The sequence below is a fragment of the Rhinatrema bivittatum genome, chromosome 4 (genome assembly GCF_901001135.1).
Source record: "Rhinatrema bivittatum chromosome 4, aRhiBiv1.1, whole genome shotgun sequence".
Taxonomy (NCBI): Eukaryota; Metazoa; Chordata; class Amphibia; order Gymnophiona; family Rhinatrematidae; genus Rhinatrema; species Rhinatrema bivittatum.
The window spans coordinates 306,568,926-306,581,713 of NC_042618.1; the positions used below are offsets into that span (position 1 = coordinate 306,568,926).

General features: G+C 42.4%; 1 protein-coding gene across 1 annotated transcript in view; it reads right to left on the reverse strand.

Annotated features, from left to right (window-relative positions):
• Positions 1 to 12,072, reverse strand: part of SHISA6 (shisa family member 6) — a 130,913-nt gene extending 118,841 nt beyond the window's left edge. The window contains exons 1-2 of the mRNA XM_029600241.1: positions 11,992 to 12,072; positions 10,076 to 11,182 (exon numbers count right to left, since the gene is read on the reverse strand). Coding sequence (XP_029456101.1) covers positions 10,076 to 10,632 — 557 coding nt within the window. The 5' untranslated portion in view covers positions 10,633 to 11,182; positions 11,992 to 12,072. The remainder of the gene's footprint in view (positions 1 to 10,075; positions 11,183 to 11,991) is intronic.
• Positions 12,073 to 12,788: the final 716 nt, after the last annotated feature.

The window sequence follows — 12,788 nt, forward strand, 5'->3', positions numbered from 1 at the left end:
TGCTGCACGATCAACACATGGCATGCCAACAGATGCAAATGATTTTACAAGAACTTTGAGTTAGGTGAAAAGAAGACTGTTCTGCAGTGACAGCAGATACAATGGTTTAGGAGGAATATTGTAGGGCAAGATAGCTTTCTTTAAAAAATATATGCTTTAGAAAGTTGAAGATGTAAAAGTTAAGATCTCCCTATGTTGCTGCTTTGCTAATCACACTTTTCTATTAAGGGTATTCATAAATTACACAGGGTTAACCTGTAATTCATTTCAGTTGCTTAAAAAAGTTAGTGCACTCCCTATTACTTAGCAGCATCAGTAATCAGAGCTATAAAGTGAAGCCTGTATTGAGGATCTGATAAAGGAAGCATGGCTCTCATAAGCTAGTCAAAAAGGTACTGAGTTAGTCCAGTATAAAGGTATCACCTACAATCTGTACATAGTAAAGCTTTTGGTGCTATCCCACATAGGATAACTGAGAAGTCTAGGGCTGGGCTCCGAAGTGGTTAACTGGGTTAAAAAATGTTTGAATGGTAAACAAGAGAGTATGTGTTCACTCTGAGAAACAAGAGTGGTCAGTGGAATGCCTCACAAATCTATCCTGAGGTTGATTCTGTTCAGTATATTTTCAGAAGTGATATCACAGAGAGAGGTTAGTAGGAACGATTTATCATTTTGCAAATGACATTAAGATCTGCAACAGGGTGTATATGCCTGATAGAACAGACAACATGAGGCATCATTTTAAAAAAAACTTGAGGAGCGGTCCTTGAAAGCTAAAATGAAATAAAAAAAGTGAAGTGCTAAAGTCCAAGGAAGCAGTAGATGATGAAGGGGAGGAGGAGCTGTATCAAATGGTAGAGAAATCTCAGGGTGATAATATCCGATGATCTCAGGGCTGCAAAACAGTGTGACAAGACAGAGTGCATAGAAACTGTTATAACCAGTAAAAAAAAAAAAAAAAGAAAGCCATTGGTCCATTTCCAGAGGTTTTATCTTGGAAAGAATATAGAAAGAGTGTAAACAGTTTGGAAAAGATCTCTCAAAATGGTCCAGAGTTTGCAACAAAAGCCCCCTAAAAGAGATTTAAGGGCTTAAATATGTAGAGGAGAGAAAAGGGATATGATAGAGACATTCAAATAATTCAAAAGCATAGAATGCACAAGAAGCATTTTCTAGAGGGGGTTCTAGAATAAGAGGAATCACATAAGGAAATGGTTTTGCACAAAAATAGTGATGGGATGGCTTCCAAGGGGATGGTGGTGGAGACCGAAACAGGAACAGAATTCAAGAAAGCCTGGAATAGACCCAGCGGTTCCCTAACTGCAAAGAAGAAGTGGGAAAGCCAGAGATCAATTGCGGGTCTATGGCACTGCACCAGGAGTAAAATTGTACAGACCAAATGGGCCTTATGGTCCATATTTTATATTTCTATGACATAACTGCCAGAGAGCTTGCTAACTAATAATATCACTTGTGAAACCAGTTATGCACATAAATTACAGGCAGACCTCTTATTTTTGGATAGGTCTCATGAAAAGTGCAGAGACGGTCAAGGCATGTTGTTTGTAGTGATGAGCAGTCATTCTCACACATTTAATCACTGGTTATTTATAATTACACTTTCCCTGTGGAAAGCACTTTGGAGAAAGCCACTCCATAAGTACCCACATGACTATTGTTATAATTCAGCAATGAGAGTCTTAAAGTGCAATAGCCCCATGCTGCCATCTTATATATATTAGCCCATCAGATAGATGGATAAACATACTCACACACACACACACTCGCTCGCTCACTCTCTGTATCTGCAAACCCAAACACTAGAACAGCCCAAAATGGACATTTTATTCTCAATCACTCATGTAAAGAAACCCTCAGACCAGTTCTTAGTAAGAGCAATATGAACAAGCAATAATGAAAATATACTGATATTAGAAATATTTTACTTTGCGACAGACATGAATTTCTCTTGCTTTAAACATAAGTTGCCATCAGGCTCCTAATACAGTGTCTCCTGAGGTTGGAGGGCTTTGCTATAGCCCAGAGCTGCAATGAAACAGTTAATTCTCACATTTCAATCTCTGTAGTCTGCAGGAATGGAGTTGCAAAGCATTTCTCCAGCCTCACTTCTCCCTGTTTGGTTTCTTTTAGAGCAAAGCACGGAACTATAGAATATGATGGGAGATAAAGACTGGAAAGTTCCCTCTCCTCTGTCCATTTCCCTCCATGTTTCAGTATCACGTGCCCCACTTAAGGTTTGGCTTTGCCCTCTTCTCCACAGTTAAGGATCCTCCGGGCTTATTCCAGGCTTTCTTGAATTATGTTACTGTTAATGCCTCCACTTCCACTGCTAATATGGATCTATTTATGTTACTCATGTGCCTACCCCCTTTAAGCCTCATATCATGACCCCTTTTTCTAGAACATCCTTCCCACTGGGAAAAAAAAAAGGGCTTTTTGTTCATTATTTCATATTTATACCATCGAACTATTTGAAGGTTATCATATCTCTTCTGTTTCTCCTCTCCTTTAGGATAAATACATTTAGGTCCTCAATATTCACTTCATAAAGTTCCTCTGGACCAACAGTATCAATATCTTTCTGGAGATGTAGCCTCTAGAACTAGACCTTGCACTGCAGATGAGCACTTTCTAATAATTTATACATTAGCATTATCACCTTCTGAATAATTAAGCTTATATTTTCCTATTGGATTGTCATGGAGACATGGAGCTTTTCTCCTCTTGGATCGGAGGGCTCAGGGAGAGAGCACAGCTTGCACTTACACTGCCCATGCTGTGCCTGTTCTGTGTGTGAGGTAGTGTTTGCGTGTGTGAGGGGAAACTTGCAACGCTGCTGTGCTGTACTTGTTCTCCACTGGAGTAATGTGTGAGGGAAGCTTGCACAGTGGCTGCTTGTGCTGTACCTGCTTTATGGTGGGGTAGTAAGAGTGTGTGTGCTTGTCTGTGTGTATGTGGGTGTGTGATAAGCTTAGATTACTGCTGCCCATGTTGTATCAGTTCTGTGGTGAAGCAGGGTTATGAGAGAAGTTTGCACTACTGCTGCCCATGCTGTACCTATTTTACAACAGCACGATGTGTAAGAGTCTACAACGCCGACATTGTTTTTCTTTCTTTTTCTAATTCATTTCATTTTTTCAAAATAGCCCGTATTATTAAAAAAAACAAAACAATATAAATAAGCAGAAATTTCAAGGTTTCTTGTTTAGTTTTGAGAAGCAAAAGAAAAAAACTTAAGAAATATTATCATTATTTCTTACGCCATTTGAAACACCCTACTGGGGTGTGCGTGAGGGAAGCTTGCACTGCGCTGCCTGTGCTGTAGCTGTTCTGTGATGGGACTCTGTGTGCATGCATGTGCTGTGGATGCCTGGAGAATTTGCTACTGCTATAACTCTGGCATCGTTTTTTCAGATCTGTTTTCTCTTTCGGAGGATGAATAAACAGTTTTTGAAAGCTGTCCCTGCTCACAATTGCTGAGCCAGCGTCATTAAGGTGCAGAGATGCTGTTCATCGTCATTTGCTAGTGATAGCTTATGCAAGGTCTGAATGTAATATAAAAAATCTGAAGAATGATATAAAGTGCCCAGCAGACTTTCTATTTCCTCATCAAAATATAAGAAATAAAACCACAGGGAACCAAAATAAGGATAAGCTGTGGCCAGATTGAAAGAAACAGGAGAAACAGAGCCTACAGCATGTCAAAGAATGCTTCTCCTTTAGTATATAATAAGATCTGCTTGCCTGTGTACACATTTTTTATGTGTACAACTTTACTCCTGATTTAACAAGAAATTTAGCTAGCAAAAAATGTGCACACACATGAATAAAACTGTGTGCACAAATCAGTGCTCCTGCATACAAATCCCTTATTAATCCAGGATTTAGCAATGACTTCCCAATGCCGAGAAATGTGTAAGCATAACTCAAGTTGTCTTACTGCTGGAAATGTTACTGTTGGTCAGAGATGGAGTAAAGTTTCTGAGGCTAGCGTAAGCTTATGGGGCTGAACCTGGAGCTCATGTTGCAGAGATCCTGTCCTTGTCATCACTAATGCACAGAAAATGATTTATGCACAAATCTTATTTTTTGCACATGAAACATTATTGATGCACATAGATCATGTTTTCTGCAGGCTAAGCACATTTTGTGTGCACATTTATGGGTTAGCATGCTTTATTAAAAAATTCCAGATGCATTGGCATAGCATTAGCTCACTGCATTAAGAGTTAAGTCTTTTTTAGTGTACGAATAAAAAAAGTGCATGTCAAGTTCAGCACACTTTAACTCACATTTTATTACATTGTGCTGCATGTGTGTGTGTGAGGTATATGCATATTTCTTAGAATATGGAGGTGCATGTATGTGTCTGTACAACTATCTGGAAAGCTAGAGCACTCAGTGAAAAGCTGATAAAAAATCCAGCTCACATTGAACTTTGTTGCTTATACAAAAAGTAAGAATGAATTCCACTAAAATGGCAAGAAAATGTCAGCAATTCTAAAATGTCTCTATTTTACTCCTTCTGTATATTAATCCTCATTGATAACATTTACTTCATGGAGGGGAGTTCTTTAATTAGATGACTGGGGAGGAAACTTCATTTAATGTTTAGACGGAGATTGGGCCAGCTGTGTCTATGGAAAAATGTATAGTATATCTAGCCCATGTGCATTTTAATCCCAGCTCGATGTAAGCTTAGGTAAATCATTTTCTTTCTTGTACCTCAGTTCTAATCCTGGTTCTCTCTCTGATTATGTGACTTTTGTCAAATCACGTTATCTGTCTGTGAATCAGTTTAGGAGAGGAGTGGCTTAGCGTTTAGCGTGATGGGCTAAGAACTAGTGAAACTAGAATTCAAATCCCACTTCCACCACTTCTGTTCCTTGTGACCTTGGGCAAGTTACTCTTTTCCCCATTGCCTCAGATAACCACTTAGACTGGAACAGGGATTTAATGGACCTGGATTCTAAAATACTGTAAGATATGTTGATCCTTATCTGGACAGGTGGGACAAAATTATATTATTATTACCCAACTAGAATTGTTTATCAGTAATAATAGAACATAAATAGTACTAATAATATCAGTGAGGATAAGTTCTTCCAGACAAGAGCATTATTGATTTATCATTCACACTGATACCATTAATTATTGATAAAGGTCTATTACTTTAACATTCTTTGAGGAAGTAGATGCTACTTAATGTATATGTTGTGTAAATTAAATTATATTTTTTCACCTTATTTTTATAATAAATAGTATTATTTGTAGATTAGCCCAAGACACAGCCATTCTGATATGAAGCAATTTATCATGTACTAAGGAGGTGTCCACAGAAATAGAAGTTTAATGAAATCTAGCTCTGGTTGGTGAAATGCGAGCAGTCTAGACCCAGTGCATATAAGTCACCTCAAATCTGATGATGTGCAATAACCCCAGAATTAAAACATCTTTATGTGCCGTTACCGCCCTATTATTGAGCATCATTACAGTAATTGTGAAATGTGCATGTTACACAGATTGCACATTTCTCAGAGAGGTAACTACCATCCCATTATAAATTTGTAAAGTGGAACCTTCAAAATGTCTGGATCTGATTAACAGTACCTATCTGCAAGACAAAAAGGTATACAGCATCTTTGAAATCAAATATATCCACCTAATTAAAAAAAAAAAAAAAAAAAGAATATTAGAATACAGATAAATGCATAGTTAGGAAATTATTAACCTGTACTGATTACATTGTAGTGCAGTTAATCTCTTTGTAACTTTATGCTTTTAAAGCATGTTAGATTCCAAAATTGTTCTTGAAATCGTTAGAAGTTATATCAAAACCCTTTTATTAACTTAAAGCATGAGCATTTGCTATATTACTTTTTTGCAAGCTCTTTTTCTAAATAAGGATTCTTTCAATAACAGTCTTTACTGAGAGGGTGATAGATGCTTGGACTTGTCAGAAATGGCAACAAACAAAATACCAACTAAATTCAAGCTAACGACAGATACAGAAGATGCTCATCAGAGCAAATGAGGATGATCACTGGAGATGGAATAGCATAGGCAGGTGTAACTGGGCAGACCTGGTGGGCCAAATGGCCTTTCTGTTAAAACATCTACTAGGGGTGTGCATTCGTTTTGAACTTAAATGTAAAATGCAACTTTTTTTTTTTTTTAACTTAAAAAAGTGATGAGGCGAAAACGATCGGATTTCCAACTTATTCAACATAGCTATGTTGAATAAGTTGGAAATCGCGATTGTTGATCCTAAATAAAAATTTAAACCCCCTCACCCTCCTTAATCCCCCCCCCCCAAGACTTACCAAAACTCCCTGGTGATACAGCAGGGAGTCAGGACGCCATTTCTGCTCCTTTGCGAGGAGCATGTGACGCGGCGTCACGTGATTCCCCGCGCGATCGCTCCGGGATCCTCGTTGCGCCCAAAAGGAACTTTTGGCCAGCTTGGGGGGGCCTCCTGAGCGCGGGGAATCACGTGATGCGGCGTCACGAGTGATGCAGCGTCGCGTGATTCCCCGCGCGATCGCTCTGGGGGACCCTCGTTGCGCCCAAAAGGAACTTTTGGCCAGCTTGGGGGGGGGTCAGGAGGCCAGTGTCAGAAGGAGCCAAGAAAGTCTGATGTTAATTAGAAGCAGACTTGCCTTTGAATATCTGTCTTATCACAGGGAAAAAAACAAATGTTCCTGTCAGCAGCATTCCTTAAACTCCCAGCCCATCCAGAAATTACACACATGCAGCCCTCCCACATTACCAGCTCCGAGAAAGAAATTATAAAAGCTGAGAGGCTTCAAATGAAATTATAGGGATCTTCTTCACACACCCAATATGATTTCTTCTGCATACAGGGCCGGTGCTAGGTTTTTTTTCTGCCCTGTGCGAAAAATTACTGTGCTGTCCCCTCCTGATTCATTCAAATAAAGTCCAGCTCCGTCCTGCAATCTTTTTTTTTTTTAAACTGACCCCCCCCCCCCTAGTATATTAAGTACCCTTGGCAAACCCTACAGTCTTGCACACATACCACCCCCATACACACACACTCCCACACCCTTTATAGACACATACAATTAAATTATGCATTTATAACAAATTTTACATGAAAAAGAACATTCAAGAGTACAGTCTTCTGAGGCAGAAATATCACTTACAACATGCATATTATATTTACATGCACTCCTGTGGTGTCAACCAGAAAACTCTGCAATAAAGACACTTGGAGCTCTTATGGAATTAGACTTTTTATAATATGTATTGGATGTGAGCTTGGCCCTCAGAAAGCCATGGCCAGCTTGGGGGGGTCAGGAGGCCCCCCCAAGCTGGCCAAAAGTTCCTTTTGGGCGCAACGAGGGTCCCCCGGAGCGATCGTGCGGGGAATCACGTGACGCCGCGTCACTCCGACGTGACGCCGACGTCACGTGCTCCTCGCAAAGGAGCAGAAATGGCGTCCTGACTCCCTGCTGTACCACCAGGGAGTTTTGGTAAGTCTTTGGGGGGGGGGAGGATTAAGGAGGGTGAGGGGTTTAAATTTTTATTTGCACATATGGACATAGACTCAACTTATGGAATTCTCCATATGTCCATATTGACCGCAAATGGGATCCCCTTTCGACTTATGGACATATGAACTTAAACTTTTGCTCTGCACATCCCTAACATCTACTGTGTTACTGTATATGTTACTATACTCTAAATCAGATTATGACCAAAATAGACTGGGATTTTTGGGTACAGTTGTTTGAATAGACAATCTTCTCTTGCAAAATATCTTCTGGAGTAAGAAAATGTAGTGTAGCGTAAAGAGGTGGAAACCTGTGGCAGTGCAATAGATCAGCATGCAGGACGCTTGGCTTTGATTCTTGATCCTGATTTCTGTTCCTTGAATTAGCTGGGGATAGGGATGGTGTGGTAGCATTCACAGCTCCTGGTGAGGGAAGTCTAAGCTATCACACAAGAGCAAGACCTAGTGGTCAGACTTAGGATACACATGTGTCAGGTTCAAGAAGAAGCTATGATCTGTGGCCCCTGAGTCACTGTCGCTGTGCTGGCTGAGCAGGAGGGGACAGCAAGAGAAAAGTGTATGAGAAGAAACCCTCAGACAGTTGCAAATTAATGCTCAAGGAGCCCTATCACTAAAGTGGCGGATTCCCACCAAACTGAAAGGAGTAGCAGGAAACAAGCAGGACAAAAAGAAATAGTAATAAAAAGAGCTGGAATCCTTTAAATTCCACATAAGGAGAACTTGTCTAGGTACATTTAATTAAAAATGCATCAGCATAATGCCTTCGCTTTGTCCCCACCTAGCAAATTGATTTCTGCAGAAGCAATGCCAGCAAATAATGCTAAAGAGATTTATCCTGTATAAATAAGTGAAATTTTGGAATGGTGACTGAAAACAGGGCTTTTTTTTCCTCATTTTTAAAATGCACTGCTTGCTGTTCCTACTGCATTACATTCTATTGTAGGAATCCTCTTGGGACCAGATGCAATGTAGTAAAGACAGAACATTCTTCAAACAGGAATTATTTACACAAAAAGGAACATGCTGGGGCTGTAAAAAGCAGTTCTTCTAAGCAGAATGTTCTTATACAGGGGATTGCACAAAGATGTACACACAGCTCGTGAAAAGATATTCTTAGCAGCCATGGATTGCATCCATGGAGGATGCGATCCTTGGAATCACGTAAAGAGGACGGTGGAGACTGGACAGCAGCTTTCAGAACTACCTAGGTCTTTTCCAGGAAGCGACATGTTCTGTGAAGGCTCGCAGCCAAAAGGAGCTTGGGCTAATTTTTGTATTGGTTCAAGAAAAAAGGTCTCAGAGTCTGCAGAGAATCCAGGGGAAGAAAATTGGAGCTTGGGGGAACACATCTATAACATATCACAGGAAGAGAAGAGGCAGGCTGGCACTGGGAGTGGGCAGTTTTTAGAAAAGGAATTACTTCCATGCTGGGACAGTGAAAAGAGCACTCTTACAGAAGGAAGGCTCAGAGAAGACAAGTTCCCATGGGCACTGCTGAGCAGAGTAGCTCAGCAGAAGTGTTATTCTCTGCTGAAGTATCCTGGTTCTTCTCATATCCTGGGACTTTTCACTTCAATTTTGTGATTTCAGAAGGAAGAAGAGCAAATAACCTGAGTCAATCAGCAAACTGTGCACTTCTGTTTTCTGTATTTTGGAAAGTGCCCAGCAGTTTCTACACTCACAGCCCTGCATGGCAATAAGTGTATTTCTTTCACTCTCATTTCAAAGTAGAGCTTACCGGAGCAGTTGTGCCAAAAGTTGCAAAATCTGCCCCGACTTTTGTCCTGTTTAGAGACTGGGTTGGTTTCATTGATAAATCTGGAACTATGTTTTCAGAAGAGCAAAACTTTGATTACATGTGACATGCTTTGATGTTTTTAATGAGGAATATGTAATCAAATTTTCTTAAATAAATACAACTGCCCCACAATCTCTGTGCATTGCCCTCCTCTAAGCGTTTCTGATCTCTTTTTTTTTTTTCCCACCTTCCTATTGCTGTGAGAGTCTGCGTGGCTTGAGTTACTCTGATGGTTGCTGCCCCTGAGCTCCTTTTTCTGTTTAACTTCCCCTTATCTCTGGAAGGTGCATCCAGACCCTGTGGGTGTTGAATGGAAAGGGAGAGAGGCAACTGCTGGGAGAGAAAGGGCAAGTAGAAGGAATAAGGGGGTAACACATAATCAGCAAGTAAGTAATTAGCGGGAGCACAGAAAGGTGCAAAGCACCATCAGATTGCAAAATAGCACTAGGAGCAGCTAGAAATATTTATAATAAAAAGAAGGGACCTTGCTGCAGTTCATGCCTACAGCGATAACACAATAACATCTGATAGTGATTGATAACCTTTCTCTGGGAATTGTGTTTCTTAACTCATAAATGTCTCACATAATTAAGCTCAGGACAGGAGGCCAAATGCATGTTTGGTATCGCCACTAGCTGTACCGTCTGGTGAGGTGCATGCAGAGCCTCGGGACGGGCAGCGGCATTTAAGGTCGGACCACCTCCCCCCTATCCCCACTCTACCTGTGAATGTTCATTTCTCGGGGCGGGCGCTTTGCCTTGTCATAGGCCACTTTGGCAAAGACCCCGGCGATAATGATGAAGGCAATGACCCCACAGATGATGTAGACAGTGGTGTTGGTCTTATCCTTTTCTGGATCATATGTGTCCTCTGGGTCCACCACATTGGGGCTGGTGGTTACTTTCACCAAGATCATCTTGCAAGCATTCTGATCCAGCCTTTTGCTTTTGGTGTCACAGCAAAATCGATACGAGCAGGTCCCGCAACAGTACCTGTAGGAGGTGTTGTTACAGTCAAACTCTTTGTCCCATTGTCCGCTGACATCAAAGTATCCCATACATTTGTCGTAGGTGGCAATGCTGGGGGGTTTGACCTTCCTGGTCACAGCCACTGCAGGCACAGCTGTATTGTTCACATCCTTCCCCTTGGGGTGGTTCCCTGGTCTTTTGGAAGCTCCCAAGTTCTTGTTACTCTTTGTCCTTGTTCCTGCTTCACAATTACTCAGCAGGTTCAGAGGATCCAGGTAAATAAGCAGAAGCAAAATGTACGGCAGCCCCATGCTGAATTCACCTCCCACTTTTCCCTTTTGCCCTGGATTCTTCTGGCAAAGGGATACAGACCAGAGATCCCTCTCTTCTGAAGAAGCAACAAGTTTTATCCTCGATTGCCGAGGATGCAAAACATCTGATCCTGTGTCCCCCTCCCCAAAGTCTCTCTCCCTTTCGCTCTCTCTCGCCTTTCAGCTGGCTTCCCAGGCTCTTACATACGAGATCCAATCCATCTGATCAGTATCCATAAAGCCATAGTAAGGGGAGGAAAGGTTTATTCACGGATCCCCCCTCCACTCCCCGCCGGGAGATTCGACCCTCTTCCAAATACAATAAAAGTGGCAACAAGAATAAAAAATCCCCTTAATCCTGCAGGTTTTCGCACTTCAAAGTTGGATGAAGGGGAAAAATTCCAGGGGATAATTCCTGTGTGAAGAAACCAGGCAGTAAAAACAATGCCGGGAGGGATGGAAGGAGGAGGCAGCTTTTCAAGGACCGATCCCCATCATTATGTAAATTCCTTGAGTTTTAATCAAGCCTTGCACACCATGTCCAGGAGTCCTGTGATGGTAAAAAAAAAAAATAAATGGACAGATGAAAGCAGAAATGATTAAGGACACTGATAATGAGCTGTGCACTCTGCAGGATATTTACACTGTAAATTCCAGTGACAGAGACCGGGGGGGGGGGGGGGGGGGATGACAAGAAAGGGATCAGATGGAAAGAATCAGCCCCCAATTGGAAAAGTGCTTCTAAAGACACTGGAAACTAGAACAGAAGGGTAACGACAATTGAAATATACCAGAGGGAGACTCAGAATGAATCTCCTCCTTTCAATGTGCCAGTTGGTTGTAAAAGGCAAAGTGGGGGCGGCCGGGGGAGGCGGCAGCATCGCCCCCCCCCCCCCCCCAGACCCTTTTCTCAACTGCAGCTGGGCTCCTGACGGCTCAGCATTCGTAGTGGTAAAGATCCCAGGCAGGAAGCCTAGCCAAAGATCCCCCCCCCCCCCCCCCCGGCATAACGGGTACAGTACTCTGCACTCATCACAGGCATGGACGCCTACAATCACTGGAGCAAATTGCTCGGACATAGTTGCCAGCCTCTCCCACTTACCCCACTTGGAAAAACTAACAGCACTGGGTTCCCAACGAAGGGCAGGGACATTCTCTGCCTCTGAGGCTCCAGATCCAGACGTACACCCTTTGCCTGGAAAGCACCTGCCTGCTGAAAAGCTCGTCCTGGCTTCTAACAGCAGCAGCATACCGCAGAAGGAGGGGGAAAAGGAGTAAGAATGGAGAAACAGAATGCAGCTGTGGGTCTCTCGGACAGGAAGAAGCCGAGCAGGCTTGGTCGGTTCCGAGCTCACTTACCATCACTGCTTCTGGCCGCGGAGGCTCTGCTGGTGTTAGGCATTGCTCCTGGATGCCGAGAGAATCCTGCTGCCTGCACTATAGAGAGAGAGAGAGAGAGAGCAAGGGAGGGAGGGAGAGGGACAGAAGGAGCTGGGTAAGGTCCGCCCACATCTCTTCCAGCTTCACTTCAAGACTAGCGTCACTAATGCACAAGACACTAGTTAATAAACCTGTGTATGGTTAGTTATCTGGGAGAGAATCGCCCGTGGTATTAGTAACAGTATTCTGGGCTTCTCTGCATGTTGTGGAACGCTGAGCTCCAAGCACCAGCCTCGGGGGACAAAAGTGTATTTTGCGTTCTCTCCACCCTAAGCCACTTACAGGGGACTTTCAAGCAATCAAAAGGCTTTGGACTGTAGGTATTACATGCATAATCTGCTACAGTAAACCAAGGGGTTTCTCTCCCCGCCCCCCAACTTTCAAAGAATTAAACCCTTGTAACTGCAAGACATGCCAAGTCCCCCCTGCGAATCTGGATACAAGAAACAGGACGTCAACACTCCTGAAGCAGTTAAGCATCGGCTGGCAGCTGCATTTGCTTTTTCTCGTTCTTAGTTAAGCAATCACCCAGGTTAGCATCCAGGAGAGGGATCACTTTCTTACTCCCAGCTGGAGCTCGGGTCTGCCAGAGTTTTTACCTCTTTTTAAATAAACGCTGTCTGACTGTCAAAAACGATGCAAAACTCAAGATACTTGAGATACAGGGGGGGGGGGGGGGTAATGAAACAATACCATGTCCTGGAAGTGAATGTGAA